Below are 19,834 nucleotides of genomic sequence, written 5' to 3' on the forward strand. Positions count from 1 at the left end.
AGCCTTGTAATTGTTCAAAGTCTTTTCTGTTTGTTTATTTTCTCAAGACTCCAGTTTATTCATGATTTAGCAAAAAAAATATTTTTTAAAAACTAGGGATAAGTATACGTTTATACTTAAATATGTTTATGTTTACACTTAACAGTGCTTACAACTCTCTCAGTTCTAGTTTCATGTTGTTTCCCAGAGGTAACTTTGGGATCAAGTTCTAGTAATACACTGGGATGGTTGTTTTTAGTTTTTTACGGCCTAGATCATCTGACAAAGGAGTCTTAATTGAGGAATTGTCAAAATTAATTGGCTTCTGGGCATTGTTTGTGAGGGACTGTTTTGATTGTTAATGAATATAGAAAGATCTAGTCCATTGTAGGTGGTGCCATTTCATAATTTAGGGCTTTTTCCTGCCTGAGGATAGAGAGTACTAGGTGAGCACTACTAGTAAGCGGCCAGACACGCAAGGATTCATACGTTTATTTTCTCTCTGCTCTTGACTGACGATATGATGCTTTAAGTTCCTGCCTTGACGTCTCTGAAATGATGGGTTTTGTCTTGGAACTATAAGCTCAATAAATACTTTTTTCCCTCTAAGTTGCTTTTCATCAGGATGTTTAGGCTACCTTTTCCATATTTTAGATTTTTTTCTTTAGTTGTTTTTGAATCTCAGTGTGTTTAAAGACTGGCTACTGGGTCTCTTGTAAAATAAGGACAGTTTTGGTGTAGGAAATCAAGTCTATCCTTGCTTTTTCTCTGCAACTCTCATTACAGAAACAGTTACAGAAATCAAGATTTTTTTTTTTTTTTTTTTTTTTTGGTTCTTTTTTTCGGAGCTGGGGACCGAACCCAGGGCCTTGCGCTTCCTAGGTAAGCGCTCTACCACTGAGCTAAATCCCCAGCCCCAAGATAGTTTTAAAAAGTTAACTATGATTTTGTTGTTTCCTAAGACCATATTATACTTGTGAGTAAAAAAAAGTTTGACTGAGGATGACCGCAAGTATGATAGAGCTCTCTTCTCTTTCAGCATTATTTTTACTTCACTTTCCCACTATGTTAGGTTCCTGTTTCACTCACTTTTGCAGCAAATAAGAACCAAGTCATTTGTGACTCACTGCTGTATATGTTGCATTTATATAAACATTCTTATACTCTCTGTCATATTATTAAAAATGCATGATACACTTTAAATTGAATAAACGGAGGCCTTTGGTTAAATAAAAAAAACCTTTAAAAATGTTTCACTGTTTACATATGTGACTAAGTGTGATGGTCCACATCTGTGATCCCAGTACTTTTAGGTTGAAGCAAGACGTTTGCTGTGGGTTCAGGCCTGCCTGAACTCCAGAGAGAAATTGTGTTTATTTTTATGTAAGAGATTTTTGTATGATATACTTGACCATATTCTTTTTCCTCTCCTTAATTCTTCCCAGATGTTTTCTACCTTCTTACTCACCTAGCTTGATGTATACACAACTCTCTCTCAAAGGAAAAACAAAGTAAATAAAAACACAATAATACAAAATAATAAAAATAATCCAAAAGCAAACTAAACTGAAAAGTACACAGAAAGTCTGGAATCCTATTTGTGTTGGCCAACTACTCCTGGACATTAGGCCTGCTTTGGGGTACTTTTGATGTACCCCAGTGTCACCCCATTTGTTAAAAACTGATGCTCCCTTTCCCAGCAGTTACCAGTTCCAAATAGTTTTTTTGGTGTAACTTTGTGGTCACTTTCTCATTATGTTGTCAGTCTCTGAGTTCATAGGCATCAATCTTGTTGTATCTGTAAATGCTGTTTCTTTGGAGCCATTTACCACCTCTGGTTCGTATGATATTTCTCTATCCTTCATGTAGATCCTTGAGCCTTGAGAGGAGGGCTTTGAAGACACTCATTCCATTTAGGGTTGCCCAGTCCAAAGCCTCTTACCTTTTGCATATTGTAGGTCTCCTCTGTATTTCCCATCTACTGCAAGAAGAAGCTTATCTGATAAGGGCTGATCTGTGTGCTATATAGCAATATGTCATTAGGGGTCATTTTATTTTTCTGTTCCGTTAGCAAAGTGGTTCTCAACCTTCCTAGTGGTGTAACCCTGTAATACAGTTCCTCATATTAGGGAGGTCTTGGATTAAATTGGAAAACCATGCAATTGTTTTTGTTGTTACTTCATTATTGTAATTTTGCTACTCTTATGAATTGTAGTATTAATACCTGATGTGCAGGATGGTCTTAGGTGACCCTTGTGAAAGGGTCATTCAAGCCCCTAAAGGGGTCTCGACCCACAGCTTTAGAACTGCTGTTGTAGCAGAATAATAGTAGTAGTGTTTTTCCTACCACCCAAAACCTGTCTCGTCTCAGTTTCTTAGCCACTTTAATGGTGTCAGGTATGGTTTCCAGCTCATGAAATAGGCCTTAACCCTATTCAGGAAGTGGTTGGTTACTCCCATCACTTTTGTGCTACTGTTGCATCAGTATCTTGCAGCCAATTCACTGTTGAAGGTTGCAGGATTTGTAGCTGGGTAATATTGATGATTTTCTTCTCTTGTAGTATGCAAAGTAGCACCTTCCAGCATTATGAACTCTAATCAGTAGGACTGAAGCTTATAGTGGGCACCAACTTGATTTTTCCATTTTTGATGATGTAAGTAAGTGGTATCAGAAATAGGACCTTGCTATTAGGTTGTGGAGTATAATCAATAGCTTTGACAGTAGCCTGTGATAGTTGGAAAGAAATTCTATGGGACCCCTTTTGCCAGCTCAATAAGATGTAACCCATTCCTAGCACTCAGGGCTTTACTTGGTGGCTTAAAATGTCTAGTTGGGGTATTGTTTCCCCTATTATGTGGTTTCTTCTTTTAAATTCACTTTTGTGTATATATTTTAAGAAGTTTCTACAGTTGTAGGGTTCTATATAGCATTTCAGAGGGCTTTCAGTGTTAGTTGCTCATTCCCATATTCTCTTCTTTACGCTGGGCTCTTATTTACCTTCCCATTTAATCCTTCTCTTCTAGTTTCCTTGTTAACGCCTTATAACATTATATTCTGTTTTTCCTTACTTTGAAGATTCTCCTTCCCTCCTGGTTCATTACTATATACCCAACCTCCGAGGTTATTCTAAATGAAACATAGGGGTTTAAATCTTAGAAGTAGTATCCATATATAGAAAGTGTGCATTGCTTGTTTGGAAACAACAAAGCACAAATAAACAAGACTTTATTGCAGGCAAAAGAAAATTACTTAAACTTAGCTGTACCTTTTCATATGGAAAATTAAAATAATTAGTCCTCTAAACTAAAATCATGAATTTTAGACGTTATTTTAAGATGTAATCATGAAACCCTAATACCTAGTAAGTTTTTGAGCACGCTATATATACTCTGTAAATATGTTTAAAAAATGAAGAAGCACTTTATTTTTCAAGGTCATTTACTTCAGTATGTGATTCAGTGATTGTGCACGAAGTTTTGGGAGTGAAAGTATTTATAGACCAGAATAGACACAAAAAGATTTATTTAGGAAAATGACATTGCCGTAAGAGATAGTCTTTATAGGAGAACTGTCCTCTGAGAATGTGGGTTCCATATGTTAGTAGATAGACACATATTTCACTGTCTTGTTAAACAGTAAACTTTACATATCTATCGTCTTCCAATTGGCTGTTTGCGGTAAGGTGGCACAGATCATTAGGAGCTGGACTCTAAATGTTTGCTGAGGTTACTGGAATTAGGTCACCTGAGTCAGGGTCTGATTGTTCGCCAGCTTCTGTTTTTATTTTCAACCCGCTTTTTCACTTTTATTTCAGTAATTTGATCTCAGCACTGACTTGATGATTGTGGTTTTTGTTTAATAAAACAGATCTGTTCTTTTGTCTGTTGAATAATTAACATTCCCTAGGAAGATAGGCATTAAAAAGTAAATTGAAGTTTGAGATGTTATAGACAACCTCTCTATAAAGTGGTATGTGAACATGTGAAGGTACTGTGTGTATAATATTACTGTTGGCTTTTCTGAGCTGAAACGCAAAGGTTACACTGAAAAACATTCTTTGGTCAGTTGTTGTTTTATTTCATATGTTTTGAGATGGGATCATGCTTTGTAGTATAGCCTAACACAGAGTTTGTGGTTCCCTTGCCTCTGTATCTGGACTGTTGGGATTATAGGCATATTCACTCTCCTCCCCCCCTCCCCTCCCCTTCCCCCCCCCCACACACACAGAGTTTTTTTCTGTGTTCATGTGTATATGTGGTTTGCTTCTTTGTACATGTGAGTACCTGCCAAAGTCAGAAGACCTCAGAGCCGACTGAGCTGGAGGTCAGTTGTAAGTTGTCCAGTGCGTGTTGGGAGATGAACTCAAGTCCTCTCCAAGAGTAGCAAGCACGCTGAATGTCAGTATCATCTCTCCAGCTCGTAAAATATTTAATATAAATATAGTGCTCAACAACCATTTTCTTTCTGTCACCTGGCTTTAAACTCTTTGTGTAGCTGAGACTATCCTCAAATTCCTCATTCTCCTCCTCCTACCCGCTTAGTGCTAGGGTTGCTGCACATGCTACCTCTTTGGAGTCCATACCTACTTTAAAAAGTATAATTTAAAACTATTATTATCTATCTGTACATAGGTGTGGATGTGCATGTTTGTGTAGGCCACAGTGTACATGCCATTGTGTAGGAGTGGAGGTCAAGAACAGTTTGTGGAGTTCTTTGATTTCACAATGTATATCTGGGTGAACCAGTATCAGGCTGCCTACTAGGGACACTTAACCTGCAGAGTCATTATGCCAGCTAAAGCTATTTTTAAAAGAATTATCATTATTTCATGTGTGTTTGGTGTGTGTATGTGGATACATAGGTATCAGGCATGTATGTGAGAGTTTTTTGAAGTCATCAGTTTTTACTTTTATGTGGTTTCTGGGGATTAATCTCAGGTTTGTCAGGGTCCTGGTGAATTATCTTGCCATTCCGTAACAAGTTAAAAATACTTTTATTTTATTCATGTGTATGTATGTGTGCTTGTTTATGTGAATGTGTGCCTATGCCAGTGAAGGCCAGAAAGGGGCAACAGATACCTTGGAGCTGGAGTTATAGGTGACTGTTAGACCCCTGATGGCAGTGCAGGGGACTAACTTGTATCTTCTGGAAAAACAGCAAGCTTTCTTATGTGATCTTTCCAGCCCTCTAATAACTTTTTATTGATTCATGTGATGTGTTTTTTGAGGGGTCTTCTATTTTGGCATAATACTCTTCCCCCATTATGTGTGTGTGCATGTGTTTACTTATTTTTGGTATTACTTTTCTTTATACTTACTGTAACACAAACTGGCTTATATCTAGGCTTCACTTCTCAACCATTACTATCCATTCTAATTTTTCTTTTGTGTGTTTAATTCTTTTCTTTTCTTTTTTTTTTTTTTTTTTTCGGAGCTGGGGACTGAACCCAGGGCCTTGCGCTTGCTAGGCAAGCGCTCTACCACTGAGCTAAATCCCCAACCCCGTGTGTTTAATTCAAGACCTCACATATGATACTCTTTGGTGCTATTAAAATCAAACTTGGTATCTTCATATATTTACTTATAAATACTGCTGGCTTTCTGACTTGTCCCTTTTGATGTCCTGTGCTGGTTGTGTTATGAGAAGATAGAAATGCAGCATTACTGTTTAGTAGGTGTGTTTACTCTGTCTTCAGAGGAGAAGTTTAGTGGGTCTGAATATATTTAAACATTACTTTTGCTTTGCATCTACACAGGGGTCTACTTAAATTAACGCGTGGCTTACATTGCTTTTAACAAGTAATCTTGATATATATTTTCTTCCACCTCTTGTCTTAAGCAGGATTGCTTCACAGTGGAGGGAGAAGATTTGAGGCATGATTTTGAACGCTTACAATTGGCCATGGAAATGGTAGGATTTCTTCCCAAGACACGAAGACAGTGAGTTTTAAAATTTTTATTCACTTACTGTAGTTTTATTATTTCAGGTAGTAAAACATGTTGTGTCGTTAAGAGATCTCTATCTTAGTTTTTTTAAAAACATTTTTTATTCTTTCACAATTTCATACATGTATATATCTTTATTATATCATCTTTAGCTTCCTTGTCTTCCTTTTTTTCCTTCTATAACTCAACGAATAGAATTAGTATTGCTCGCATAGGCATGGAACCTACCTGCAGTCACATCTATGAAGAAAAATGACTTCCTCTCCCCCAGTAGCCAGCCACCAGTTGCCAATAACTCCTGTCCTAGGGATGGAACCTCTCGAATACCTCCATTAGCCATGCAGCGGTTGTTCACTGGCTTGATTTGCTCAGGTCTTTTGCAGGTTACCATAGATTCTCTGAGTTGGTGAGTTCAGTGACCATGGAATGTTCAGAAGACAGCATCTTGCAGCACTCCTCTCTATTCTTTGACTCTTGATCCTATTTTCTGTGGTGTATTTTGAGCATTATGGGATTTATAGAAGTTTCTCTAGGGCAGAGTACTCAGTAGTCACTTATTCTTAACACTTTGACCAGTTAGGAGTCTGCATTGACTTCCCACTGCAAAAAGAATCTTTGACTATGGTTAAGAGCATCACTAATCTGTGGATATAACATATATTTAGAAGGCAGTTTGACAGAAGTCTTTAGCAAAATAATGATAGTGGGTCCCTTTACTGAGGCTATGACTGCTTAGTCTCCTGGGCCTTTGGCCATGGTTACAGTATTAGCCATGTATTCCTTTCTGTGGAGCAGGCCTCAGACCCATCAAAAAAAAAAATAGTCGGCTGTATTCTTAACAGTCATGACACTTTCTTTGGTACTTTTGAACAGTTCTATAAATGGTATGACTATTGCCTTAGTCATATTAAGGTTTGGGTGTCCTCCCTATTCCACTATATAATCTTTGTGAAGCTGATGAAAGCTAAAATACTTTGGTAAGATGTTTGTTCATAAACATTTGCATAGAACTTGAGGACTTCCCAAAGCTTCCTGAAGCTGTATATAGTAGATATAACTTAAAACTAATTTTTTATTAACAGCTTTTCATTTTTTATATCAGTGATTTTTTAATGTTAGATTATACATGTCTATATGTAATATGTAATATTCTATGCATATTTTCATGATTGCTTTTATTTTAAAATTTCTTGATAAATGAATTTAGCTCCATGATAAAAGTTCTTGTAACACAAGACCATAGACTCAATCCCTGGCATCAGTACCCTCAAAAATCAGTAAAACAAAACAGAAAAACCACAAAATTTTTATACTTGGTAATATAAGCAGAATGAAAATGTAAAAACTTTTTATAGGGCTGAAGAGATGGTTCCTTGCATGAAGTGGCTCTTATGGAAACATGGGAGAGCCAGTTGATATCCTCAAGAACCCACATTAGACAAGCCTGGGAAGCATGACAATCTCAGTGGATAGGAAGCGGAGAGGGAATTCCTAGAGCCAGCTGGATTGTCCGGAGAGCCAAGATGCAGGTTGTGGTTCAGCAAGAGACCTTACCTCATATATGCCTTAAGGTGTTAGAGAGATTTTCCTATTCACACCTGTAAATTGGAGAGATGGCTCAGAAGTTAGTTAACCCGGGCTGTTCTTCAATTCCCAATACCCATATGACCCCTTACCTCCATTTGTAACCCCAGTTCCAGTGGATCTGCTGCCCTCTTCTGGTCTTTGTAGACACTACATGAATGTGTTACACAAATATACTTGTAGACATACACATAAAATAATAAGTTAAACTAAAAACATAAATAAAAGGGGTTGGGGATTTAGTTCAGTGGTAGAGCGCTTGCCTAGGAAGCGCAAGGCCCTGGGTTCGGTCCCCAGCTCCGAAAAAAAAGAACCAAAAAAAAAAAAAAAAAAAAAAAAAAAAAAAAAAAAAAAAACATAAATAAAAGACACCTGCGATCTCATTTGGGCCTCTGCATACATTTGCATGTGCATGCACTCTGTGTGCTCATACACACACGTGTACAGCACAGTACAGCAACATAAATATACCAAAACCCATTTATTTTAGAAAACAAAGTAATTTATTTAAGCAAACTATTTAAAATTAAAGCTACAACCTTGTCTTTTAGCAGAGGAATAATTTTTCATAAGTTTTATCTGTTTAGTTTTAGAGACAGGATCTTGGAGAGGATCTTTTTAATTATGTATTATTTAGACTGCTTGAAAGATCTGAGGGTAAAGACCTGCCTTAGCCTCCCAAGTAAGTCAAACTCCAGACAGACACTTTTGTATCTAGCTTTTTTTAGAACTGTTTTTGAAGATTGTGTGGGATTCATGTTACGTATAATTTGTTTAATACTTAACATACAGTTTAAATAATAAAGTTTGATTAAAATTACTATTCTTTTGTGAAGATTAAATACGTCATACTTTGTACCGGTGAAGTTTTTAGGATTTTGGAGTGATAGCAGCTTTGAGAATGCACTCTGCAAACTTTAATCTGTGCTTTTATTTTCCTAGGATTTTCTCACTGCTCTCAGCAATACTACATTTGGGTAATATCTCATATAAAAAGAAGACCTATCGAGATGACTCTATTGATATCTGTAATCCTGAAGTACTGCCTATTGTCTCAGAATTACTAGAAGTGAGTCACTCATTTTCAATCCTTATTTTAGATACTGCGTAATGTCTTATTTTTATCTTGTATATCCTTTAAATTGTAAGTGGGTTTATTTAGTTAAAAATGAATTTATTTGATACTATTTTAAAATAGTGTTTCCAGAAGTTGGAATCCCTTCTAGATCCCTGCCTTTCTTTTCTTGTGAGTGTGCCAGCATCCTTAGGTCTGTGATTTTCTTCCTTGCCTTCACTTGCTCCCAATACATGTAATCCCTCACTTTTTGGTTAGGATGAATAGTATTTCTACTCTAGATTGTATAATGTGGGCACATGCCAATGTTGCTCTTTCCAATTTGAGATTTTTCAATAAAATTGTGGTTAGATGATTTTATTTGAGGATAGGTATCTTGGTGAGTCAGAGAAGAGGCGCAGCTACCAAATTTTTTTCTTTAATGGCTTGAGGAGGCCTTAAAGGTCATGTCCCATGCTCCTTTGTACACCAGGCTCTTTTCCACTGTTGTTCTCAAGAGTTATGGAGTGTCGTAATTTCCAGCTAACTCTTCATCTTATAAGATTTACCCCCATCAGATTAGTGTTGTTTTTTTAGGCTCTCTCATCTGACAGATCAAGAGAATATATGAGTGTATTTTAACTGTGTATCTACAAAAAAACCTTTCATATGTAATCATTTGTGTCCTGTATAAAACTAGTGATTTCCTAACCATGTTTGTAAATCCATTTTTCATACTGTTATTCAAATTTTTCTCTTACATGTGTGTAAACTCCCACTCCAACAGGGAAAGACCTTTCTTTTCACCTCTATCACCCATATACTTCTCACCAACAGGATTCATTTTATAACAGTATCAAATTAGCACCTGTTTCCTTGTGGGAAATGATTTTAAATTAGAAGCCAGTTTTTACAGTTGCTCCTTTTGGCTTGAGTTGTGAATTGCATTTGTTCTAATTGTTTATTCGCTCTTCATCTTTTCTTCCTCTTTCCTCTGTTGAGGTTGTTTCATTGCTGGAGTATCTCATCATGGTCTTTACTCCTCCTGGGATCCCTTTCTGCCTTATTTGTATACAGTAGTGCCCACTTTTGTGCTGAGTATGTTTTGACAAATGTATGAAGTCATGTGTCTACTGTTACAGTCTTACACAAAATCTTTTCACTGCTCTAAAATTCCTCTTCACGTTAGCTTGTATTTTTCACATGTAATATGATTGTAATTTTTGGAATGGTTTACTTTACTTGGTAGTATGCATTTAATATGCATCTTTTTAGGCCAGGTAGTGGTGGTGGCAGTGGCAGAGTGCACATACTGTTAATCCCAGGCAGAGGCAGGTGGATTTCTGTGAGTTCAATGCCAGCCTGCTCTACATAGTAAGTTCCAGGATGGCCAGGACTACATAAAGAGACCATGTGTAAAAACAAACAAACAAAATAACATTCTTTTACTTCTGAGTAATACTTATATTGTGTGTGTATGTGCACTATAGTTGTTAATCAGCTTATAAATTGAAGAACTGGGGCTGGGGATTTAGCTCAGTGGTAGAGCGCTTACCTAGGAAGCGCAAGGCCCTGGGTTCGGTCCCCAGCTCCGAAAAAAAGAACCAAAAAAAAAAAAAAAATTGAAGAACTGTCTCACTTGTTTCTGGTTTGGGGCAGTCAGGAATAGCTTGTTTTGTTTTGGTTTTTTGTTTTTTTAATTTGAAATTTCAAATAATACCTTTCGAATTTTGGTTCATATGTCCCTTCATTAAAGGTCTAAACTAATATATTGTGACTAGAACTAGTTACTTGTCCTTGGCATAATTTAGGTTAGTTTTTAGAGAAAAAGGTTTATTATTTACTAGTATGTGTCCATCATAATGCTAGAGTGCCATTTGAGAGCATTGGATGCTTCATTTTCATATCCTTAACTGCAGTGTTTATTTTTCTTTATATAGGACTGGTCATTGCTTATTAACTTTAATAGAATGATACTGTGATAGAAAAGGCTGGAAAAAAGGAGTATCTTTAATTGGAGCTAGATCCACTCATTGGAATAAATTTCTACCAACATGTAGAGTGTTGTATCTGTATCTGAAGGCTGTAATTTTAATGGTCATAGACTAGATTTCAATCATGCATTTCAGGTAATATTTTAGTTAACCATTTAATACTATGATAAATTAGGACATTGTACCTGGTGGTCATATTTTAAACCTAGACATAACTACCAAGGATTCTATTTTTTTTTTAAGGCACAGATTAAATTTTATTTTAGTACTATCAAACATACATACATGCATTCATACACACACACACACACACACACACACATTTCTTTTTATAGTTTATTCGTTATCCCCCTCCTGGTCTACCCTCCGACAGTTCCTTGTCCCATTCCTCCTCTCCTGTCTCTAAGAGGATGTCACCACCGAACCCCTACCCTCCTAGGCCTCCCCACTCCTTGGGGGCTCAAGTCTCTTGAGGATTTTTGTTTGTTTGTTTGTTTTGTCAGATACCAGTTAACAGAGGTTCAGGAAACTTTTTAAAAGAGAAATTCGGGGGTTAGGAAGTGACTCAGCTGGTAAAATGCCTGTTATACAATCATGAATACCGAGTTTGGATGCACATACTCAAGTAACAGCTGGCTTGGTCATAATCTAGCATACCCCTAGCACTGCGAAGGTAAGTGTGAGGGAGGATGGCAGGGCAGGAAAGGCAAATACCCCAAGCTTCCTGGCCAGTCAGGATAGCCAGCCAGTCAGTGAGCTCTGGTTCCGTAAAAGAGCTTGTCTGAAAAAATAAGGTAGAATCAGGCATATTGGCCATGTCTTAAATCCCTGCATTCAGGAGGAAGAGGCAGATGGATCTTTTGTGAGTTCTATGTCAGCCTGGTCTACATAGTTAATTTCAGGACATCCAGAGCTACATAGAGATATCCTGTATCAGAAAAAAAAAAAAAAAGCAAAACAAAAGAAACTATGATAAGCAGAAATAAACAAATACCTGACATTGATTTGTGCTTTCTACAGCGTCTGTATACATGTACACATCCACTCACACACCCTGCACACATGCACAGCAAAGATTCTGTACTGAAAATTATTTTATGTGTATAAGTATTTTACTTGTTTGTATGTATGTATACCACATGTGCGCCTGATGGACCAAGAAGATTGATTATAAGAAGATGTCAAATTTTCTAGAACTGGAATAATGATGGTTGTGAGCCACCACATGGGTGATCAGAACTGAAACCTAGTCCTCTGCAAGAACAAGTTTTCTTAACCACTGAGCTATGTATCCAATTTCCTCCTTACCCCCTTTTTATTTTTTTTAATAATTCAATCAGGTGTTGATGGTCCGTGTGTGGAACCTCAGCACTCGAAAGTTCACCCTGAGTCTGAAGCCAGTCTAGGCTACAATGTGAGCCCTTGTCATAAATAAACAGGATACTGTTGACCTCCAGGGTAAGAGTAAAAACAAAGAATCATCCTTATCTCAAAGTTTAATACTCATTTATGAAAATATATTTCTGAAACATAAGTACTCAGTAGGCGTAGTCCTCAAATTTAAGGTGTGCTCTTATCCTTTAGTCTGTCTTATCTTTAGATTGTGAAATATAGAAAAGGATGTATGTAGACACATACATACATACATACATACATACATACATACATACATACAAACGTGTGTGTATGTGTGATGTCTGTGATGCTAGTGAGAACTTACGACCTTTTACATGCTAGACAAACTCTCTAAAACACTCACTCAGAAGCGTACATTGAAAAGAAACCATTTGTTAACTTTTTCTCTACCTAAGGTGGAAGAATTATGGTTAGTGGTATGCTTAAATTCTATTTTAGTCATGTTATTAAGATTGCCTGTGTATTTTCTTTGCATTTCTTAATATTCATTGCCTATTTCTGACTAGCTTTTCAATATAATTCATCCTTTCTCATAAGTCTTAGATATTGAATATACTATTCTACTTTCTAGGTTAAAGAAGAGATGCTATTTGAAGCATTGGTTACAAGGAAGACGGTGACAGTGGGTGAAAAGCTTATTTTACCATATAAACTGGCAGAGGTATGATTTTCTTATGTTTAAAAGTATTTTGACTATTTTAGAATATAGGGTTTGTAGGGGTTTTTCCTTCCCTTTTTTTAAGTGAAGATGACATTAGGTAAAATGTATTAACTTGAATATTTTCTAGGAAAAACTATGAATTTTCCATATATTTGGAAGCTTAAAATTCAGCATAGTTTTATATTTAAAATGTAATAAGATAAACAAAAATTGTTACATTGAAGTTGGACACAGCAAGCCAGCAAAAGGAAAAGAGCCCAAGAGAAGGCATAAAAATTAGAGAACCACTCATTTGCATACCCAAGAATCCAATAAAAACACCAAACTGAAAGCTATAGAGGACCTGGTGTGGCCCTGAATATGCTGCTTCAGTCTCTACGAGTTTGTGTGAGCTTTGCTCATGTTGATTTACAGGACCTTGTTTTTTTCATTCCCATTGGCTCTTGCAATATTTCTGCCTCTTCCAAGGGGATCCCTGAGCTGTGAGGGGAGGGATTTAGTGAAGACATCCCTTTTAGGGCTGAGTGTTCCAAGGTCTGTCTCTTACTCTGTGTCTGGCTGTGGGTCTCTGGATTTATTCCCATCTCCTGCAGAAGGAAGCATTGGTGATGGCTGAGTAAAGCATTGTCAGTGATCTGTGAGTGGAGCAGTATTATTAGGATTCATTTTATCACAGTGCTTTGTTTTGTTTTTTAAAACCAGTATATTTGGTTTTACCCTAGGTTCCTAGGCTCTCTAGCCTCTGGTTCTTAATCATTCATGCAGGGTTAGGTATGGGTTCCACCTTGTGGAGTAGGTCTTAAGTCAAATCAAATATTGGTTGGTTATTCCCACAAACTTTGTACCACCATTGTCCTACCATATCTTGCAGGCAGGATATCAGTGTAGATCAAGGGGTTTGTCGCTAGCTTGGTCTTTACCGTTCTCCTTTGGTAATGTGCAGAGTGCCAGAGACTTAGTGTGGTTTTAAATAGTAAGCTTTCCTTTTTCCTCAAGGTATTTGGATAAAAAAATTTATTAATTTATGTGTATGGGTGGTTTATCTACATTTATGTCTTAGTAACATATGTGTGCAGTGCCTATGGAGGCCAGAGTTAGAGATGTGTGAGCTGCCGTGGGGGGGCCAGGAACTGGACCCAGGTGCTCTAGAAGAGGAGTCAGTGCTCTACCCACTGAAGCCCCTCTTCAAGGATTTCAGTTTTTGTTTTTCTTTCCATCCCATTGAACTCTGGATCTGGTATATATTAAATAAGTATTCTACCACAGAACTAAATCCCCAGCCCCTCTTAATTATTGTGTTTCACTTTAATATTGTAGGGCTAACACATGATAGATAGAGCTGTAAATGAGAGCAGTATTTCACCCCTGCGATTATTTCTTCTTTATTATTTTTCTTCAGTCATTTGCTGCTCATCATGCTTTGCCCTCTTTCCTTTTTTAAAAAAATTGATGGCCAGTCTTTTAAAGTTTATTTTACATCCTTTTTGTTTCTTATAAAATTCTTTCTTCTTGTTTTTTTTTTTTCCTGAAAAAACAAACAAACAAAAAACCAAAAAAACCCCAAACCCATGGTGGAACAAAGCTATTTGTGGCAGCTAAGAAGCAGTGCACACCACAAGAAAGGACTAAGGCAAGATATAATCCCCAAGACAGGCATACCAGTGACCCACTTCCTCTATTTAGGCGCCTTTTATTGTTCTTCCATGTCTCATTAATTCATCAGCGGAATTACTGTTTCCATTACTGTCCCTATGATATCTCTGCACGTGCCTGGTAGACACATACAGAGGTGTAATTTCTAACCTCAGCCATCGTAAGTCTACTCAAGTTAGTAGTCAGTGTTAACTGTCAAAGGGAGGGAAATACGCACAGCATGTCTGTAAGGAATAGGATATTTGAGGGCCATGTTAGTCACTGAAGGCAAGATATGTTCAGAAGCTGTCATAGTCAGGAGAAGATGTTTGCTTTGTGTAGAGTGACATGCTATAGAAATGGAAATGGCAGGCCAGACTGTGTTACATAGGGAATGACTAGAAGTTACAGGGCTGTAAATATAGACTAATTTTGTATATATGGATTATTTTATTTTATTTTATTTTTTTAAAGATTTCTTTATTTATTATATATGAGTATACTGTAGCTGTCTTCAGACACACCAGAAGAGGGCATTGGATCCCATTACAGATGGTTGTGAGCCACCATGTGGTTGCTGGGAATTGAACTCAGGACCTCTGGAAGAGCAGTCGGTGCTCTTAACCGCTGAGCCATCTCTCCAGCCCTGGATTTTTTATTTTTAAAGATAAATTTTGAGATTTGTGTATATATATATGTATGTATATATGTATTTATTAATTGTATATTTTGAACTCAGGACCTCTGGAAGAGCCAGTCGGTGCTCTTAACCGCTGAGCCATCTCTCCAGACTGTTATTGCTTCTTAGTGAAATTATTACCATTACACTTTGCATTCATAATTCTCTTTGTGTTTTTGTAGGCTGTGACAGTGAGAAACTCCATGGCTAAATCTTTATATAGTGCTCTGTTTGACTGGATAGTGTTTCGTATTAATCATGCACTTCTGAATAGTAAAGATTTGGAAAAAGATACTAAGGTAAACATCTGTTGTATTATATTTTACCTGAAAACTGTTTAATAAATTGGTGAGTACTTGAACTTTTAAGCGATAGAATTATGTAGAGTTATATCAACTTAGTTACTTATTTCTTTATTCAGGCTAACCATTTTGTGTGTCTTTCTACACCGGTTCTCTATATATTCACAGGCTATGAACATTCTATACAGAGTTGTGTATTAGAAGTGGAAATAGAAAGAGTCACATCCTCTGTTCTTTCAGTGTTTGCTTTCTGTATAGAAATCTCTTCAAATAGACTTCTGTAAAAATACATTTTAACATAAGATTTATTGGACTATATCATTACATATTTTTTAATAATTATGTACAGTCCTTCTTAAAAAGGGGAACAAAAATATTCATAGGAGGAAATATGGAGACAACGTTTGGAGCAGAGACTGAAGGAAAGGCCATTCAGAGACTGCTCCACCTGGGGATCCATGACTAAATCAGACGCTCATAGTCAACCATTGAACTGAGAACGTGGTCCATATTGGAGGAGTTAGAGAAAGGATTGAAGGCGCTGAAGGGGATTGCAACCCCATACAATACCAAACAACCAGAGCTCCCAGGGACTAAACCACCATCCAAAAAGAACACATGGACAGACCCATGGATATAGCTCCATATGTAACAGAGGATGGATGGCCTTGTTAGACACCAATGGGAGGAGAAGCCCTTGGTCCTGCCAAGGCTGGACTCCCCAGTATAGGGGGCTGTCAGGGCAGGGAGGTGGGAAGGGGTGGGTGGATGGGTAGGGGAACACCCTCATAGAAGAAAGGGGAGGGAGGGATAGGGGGTTTATGGACGGGAAACCAGGAAAGGGGATAACATTTGAAGTGTAAATTAAAAAAAATCCAATAAAAAATTATGTAATACTAGCTGGGCATGGTGGCTCACACCTTTAATCCCAGCACTTGGGAGGCAGGTGGATTTCTCGGTTTGAGGCCAGCCAGCAGGTCAACTGACAGAGAGAGTTCCAGAATAGTGAGGGCTACACACAGAAACCCTGTCTGGGGTTTATCTCTGTCTCTGTCTCTGTCTCTCTGTCTTTCTCTGTCTCTCTCTCTTGCTCTCGCTCTCTGCGTGTGTGTGTGTGTGTGTGTGTGTGTGTGTGTGTGTGTGAAATTGTGATACTTAGTGTGATTTGTGCCTTAGATGATCTAATGAGAGAAAGTGTCCTTCTGTCTCATTTTTGCCCTTCTTTTTGGGAATGAAAAACCAAACACAGGTCATGCTTTTCTTGTTTCTTCTCTGAATTATTTATTTATATCTTCGTTGTATTTTATTTTATCTTCCTACCTTTTCTTTTTTAGTAGCTATTGTGAACATTTTGGAGACTTAATTTGATGCATACTGTTTTCTCTCAGTTACCTTTTAAATATTTATTCATGCTGTAATTTGTTTATTTTCTCTTGATTAGATGTTTTTTATTTTGCTATATATTTTTTTTTTTCCGGAGCTGGGGACCGAATCCAGGGCCTTTTGCGTGCTAGGCAAGCGCTCTACTGCTGAGCTAAATCCCCAACCCCCTATAAATTTTTACTCATCTGTTTCTGTTTTTTTTTCTCATCTTTCACTTATGCATTTATTTATATAAGAAGGCTTCTTCTAACCCATTATAAAATACTTAGTATTGTACTTTTAGAATTTTTTTTTAAAATTAGAACTTTGTTTGTTTGGATGCTTTGTTTTGTTTTTGTCTTTGTTATTTTTTGAAGCAGGGTCTCTCTACATAGCCTTGAATGTCCCGTAGCTCACTTTGTAGGCCCGAACAGTCTCAAACTCTTAGATCTGTTTTTGCCTCCTTGAGTGCAGGGAATAAAGGTGTGTGTTATCATGCCCTGCCTTTTGTTTGTTTTAATTTTTAAGTCAAGATATTGCAGTTTAGGCATGACTTGATTGTTATCCTGCTTCTTCCTCTTGAGTGGTAGAATTATAGGTATATGCCACCACACCCACCTCTGGTCTTAATTTTAATGTGACGGATTATATACCTATAATTTTAATAATTTCAGGTACATTTTAATTTTTAATAGCCATTATTGCCTAGTTTGCTTAATCTGCTTAAAATGTCATCTTTATTGTTTAATCCTGCTGATGCAAGGTAAAATTATTCTTACATTTAAAAAAATTATTTATTTATTTTATGTATATGAGTACATAGTCACTGTCTTCAGACACACCAGAAGAGGGCATGAGATCCCATTACAGATGGTTGTGAGCCACCATGTGGTTGCTGGGAATTGAACTCAGGACCTCTGGAAGAACGGCTGGTGCTCTTAACCTATGAGCCATCTCTCCAGCTTCTATTCTTAAATTTTTTATAGTTTAAGTAGTTCCATCATTATAAAATTAAATCTCAGTCTTATTATTCAGTGAACTTATTTGTGAAGGACATTATTTCCTTCTATGTATCTAGCTTTTTCAGTAGTCAGAATTAAGTAAAACTCTCTTGATACATCTTCAAAATGTCTTTTATGTTCATCATATTAGTTTATTAGTTTGCATACTGTTCCTGTTAGCAACAGTGATGGCAGGGGTGGGGGATTTAATTCCCTTTCAGAGCTAATGAGGGTTTTCAACATTATTTATTTTTTTTGACACAGTGTCCCTATGATGCTCATGGTGGTTTAAACTCACGTGCCTCTTGCTTTTGCCTTTAGAGTGGTTTTTTTCCTTCACATTGATTGATTGGTTGTTTGGTTGTTTGGTTGGTTGGTTGACTGTTTATGTCTGTCTGGAGATCAGAGGACAGCTTCTGGGAGTTAGTTCTTTCCATGAGGTGGATTCTGCAGCTAGAATTGAAGTTGTCAGGTTTGGTGTCAAGTGCCTTTACCTGCTGAGTTATCTTGTGTAACTGCTGATTTAGTACTGAGTACAAAATTCATCGTCATTGATATCAAATTAAAAAGAATTCCAGTTTTCTTTTTTTTATCCTGCTGATCTTTAACTTATGTAGCCTTTTGATTTTTCTCATACCTGTTGTTTCTGTTCCCTCACAGGACTTAAGAATGTTTGAATTTATTTGGGATTTCTTGGCTTTCTCAAATTATAAAAATAGCTCACTCACCCTGTACTTTGTGTATTTTGATATTGTAATGCAGAGATTTCATATGTTCCAATTTGTATTAAAGAAATATTTACAAAGAAAACAAAACTTACTTCAAATTAATTTGCCTATTATCCTTAAGACGTTAAGTTATGAGTTCTTAGATAGTTAAAAATATACAAATACACTGCTGTTGATGATGTCTCCCTCATCCCCTTTACCCCTAAAACCTAATCTCTTTAATTAGTTCTTGACAACTAATTGTTGTTTTAAAATTTGAGAAAAACTGGTAAACACTCATGTAAATTGTCATATGATAATCACTGTGACAGGAAAATAAAATTTTCTTTGATTGCCATTTTATATATTTTACCTTCCGTTACAAGTCTGTTTTCCTAAAAATTCATTCAGTTCTAAGCCCAATGATTTATAAATATCCATATTTCTAAAAATATTTTTCAACAAATTATATGGGTATCATTTTAGTTACTATTTGTAAACTTAACAATTAATTTTTAGTTAGACATGCTTGAATTTATATGTGTGCGTGAGTCTGTGTGTGCGCATTCAATGCCCACAAAGGCCAGAGGTATCAGATTCCCAGAAGCAGTAGTCACTATGATTTTTCAGTCACCTGATGTGGGTGCAGGGAAAAGAACATGGGTCCTTTGCAGAAGCAGTATGTTCTCTTAATTGCTGAGCCATCTCTCTAGCCCCTAAATATGCTTCCAAAATTAAGATGAAGTATATTTTCCCCTTACAGTGGTTTTATATGGTGATTTATATCAATGATTAACAGATTGCTCTATATTTTATTTGAATTCTGGACAGAACCAGAACTGTTGCAGAAAGGAGTATTATTTTATTACTTGTAATGTAAGTAAATTTGAGACTTCTTTTTAAATTAAATTTCTCTTGTTTTACAGACTTTGTCCATTGGTGTTCTTGATATTTTTGGGTTTGAAGATTATGAAAACAATAGTTTTGAACAGTTCTGTATTAATTTTGCTAATGAACGTTTACAGCACTACTTTAATCAGCATATCTTTAAGTTGGAGCAAGTGAGTATCTAAGTATATAGTTACCCTCCTGCTTAAACTTTTAAATCAATTTCATTACTGTTTTCTAGCCTGCATTTTGATTCAGACAGTGTGATGGTCATATCACTGTAAGAAAATGACAAATTAGAGCAGAGCTTTTCATCCACGTTATACAGAATTTTCTATTTTTAATAGTTGCCAGATGCATCTGTTAATTTGTGTTTGTTTACATGTATCTGTGGATGAATCATGCATGGTTTTTAAGGGTGTTGTATTTTTGTTGCTACTGAGTGTGGTTACTTATTATCTTTAGTGTTTATTTAACTGCTTTGGTCTCCACCGCTTATATGAGATCAAAGAGTCTTGAGGAGCAGAGTGTAGATACAAAGTTGTTTTCTGGGGCTGGAGATATGGTTCAGCAATTTAGAGCACTTGTTTCTCTTGCTGATGACCTGGATTCAGTTCCTAGCACCCACG

At 36.6% G+C, this 19,834-nt stretch overlaps 1 protein-coding gene and 1 long non-coding RNA gene across 27 annotated transcripts in view; one reads left to right on the forward strand and one right to left on the reverse strand.

Moving 5' to 3' along the window:
- The window catches only part of Myo9a (myosin IXA), a 203,022-nt gene that overhangs the window by 56,849 nt on the left and 126,339 nt on the right, over positions 1-19,834 (forward strand). For all 23 annotated transcript variants that reach the window (XR_015626337.1, XR_015626338.1, XR_015626339.1 and 20 more), the window contains 5 exon segments: positions 5,822-5,919; positions 8,452-8,578; positions 12,545-12,634; positions 15,128-15,244; positions 19,244-19,378. Coding sequence is in view for 19 of the 23 variants with exons in the window: in XM_087560284.1 (XP_087416410.1) it covers positions 5,822-5,919; positions 8,452-8,578; positions 12,545-12,634; positions 15,128-15,244; positions 19,244-19,378 (567 nt within the window). In the remaining 4 variants the exon portion in view is untranslated.
- Positions 5,922-19,834, reverse strand: part of LOC102546766 (uncharacterized) — a 150,480-nt gene continuing 136,567 nt past the window's right edge. For 2 of the 4 annotated variants that reach the window (XR_015627747.1, XR_015627744.1), the window contains one exon: positions 7,086-7,523. This is a non-coding gene — a long non-coding RNA (uncharacterized LOC102546766). Of the gene's footprint in view, positions 7,524-19,834 lie in introns of all 4 variants that reach the window. The other 2 variants (XR_015627748.1, XR_015627742.1) reach the window with 2 other exon arrangements.

This window comes from Rattus norvegicus, chromosome 8, assembly GCF_021556685.1.
Source record: "Rattus norvegicus strain SHRSP/BbbUtx chromosome 8, alternate assembly SHRSP_T2T, whole genome shotgun sequence".
Taxonomy (NCBI): domain Eukaryota; kingdom Metazoa; phylum Chordata; class Mammalia; order Rodentia; family Muridae; genus Rattus; species Rattus norvegicus.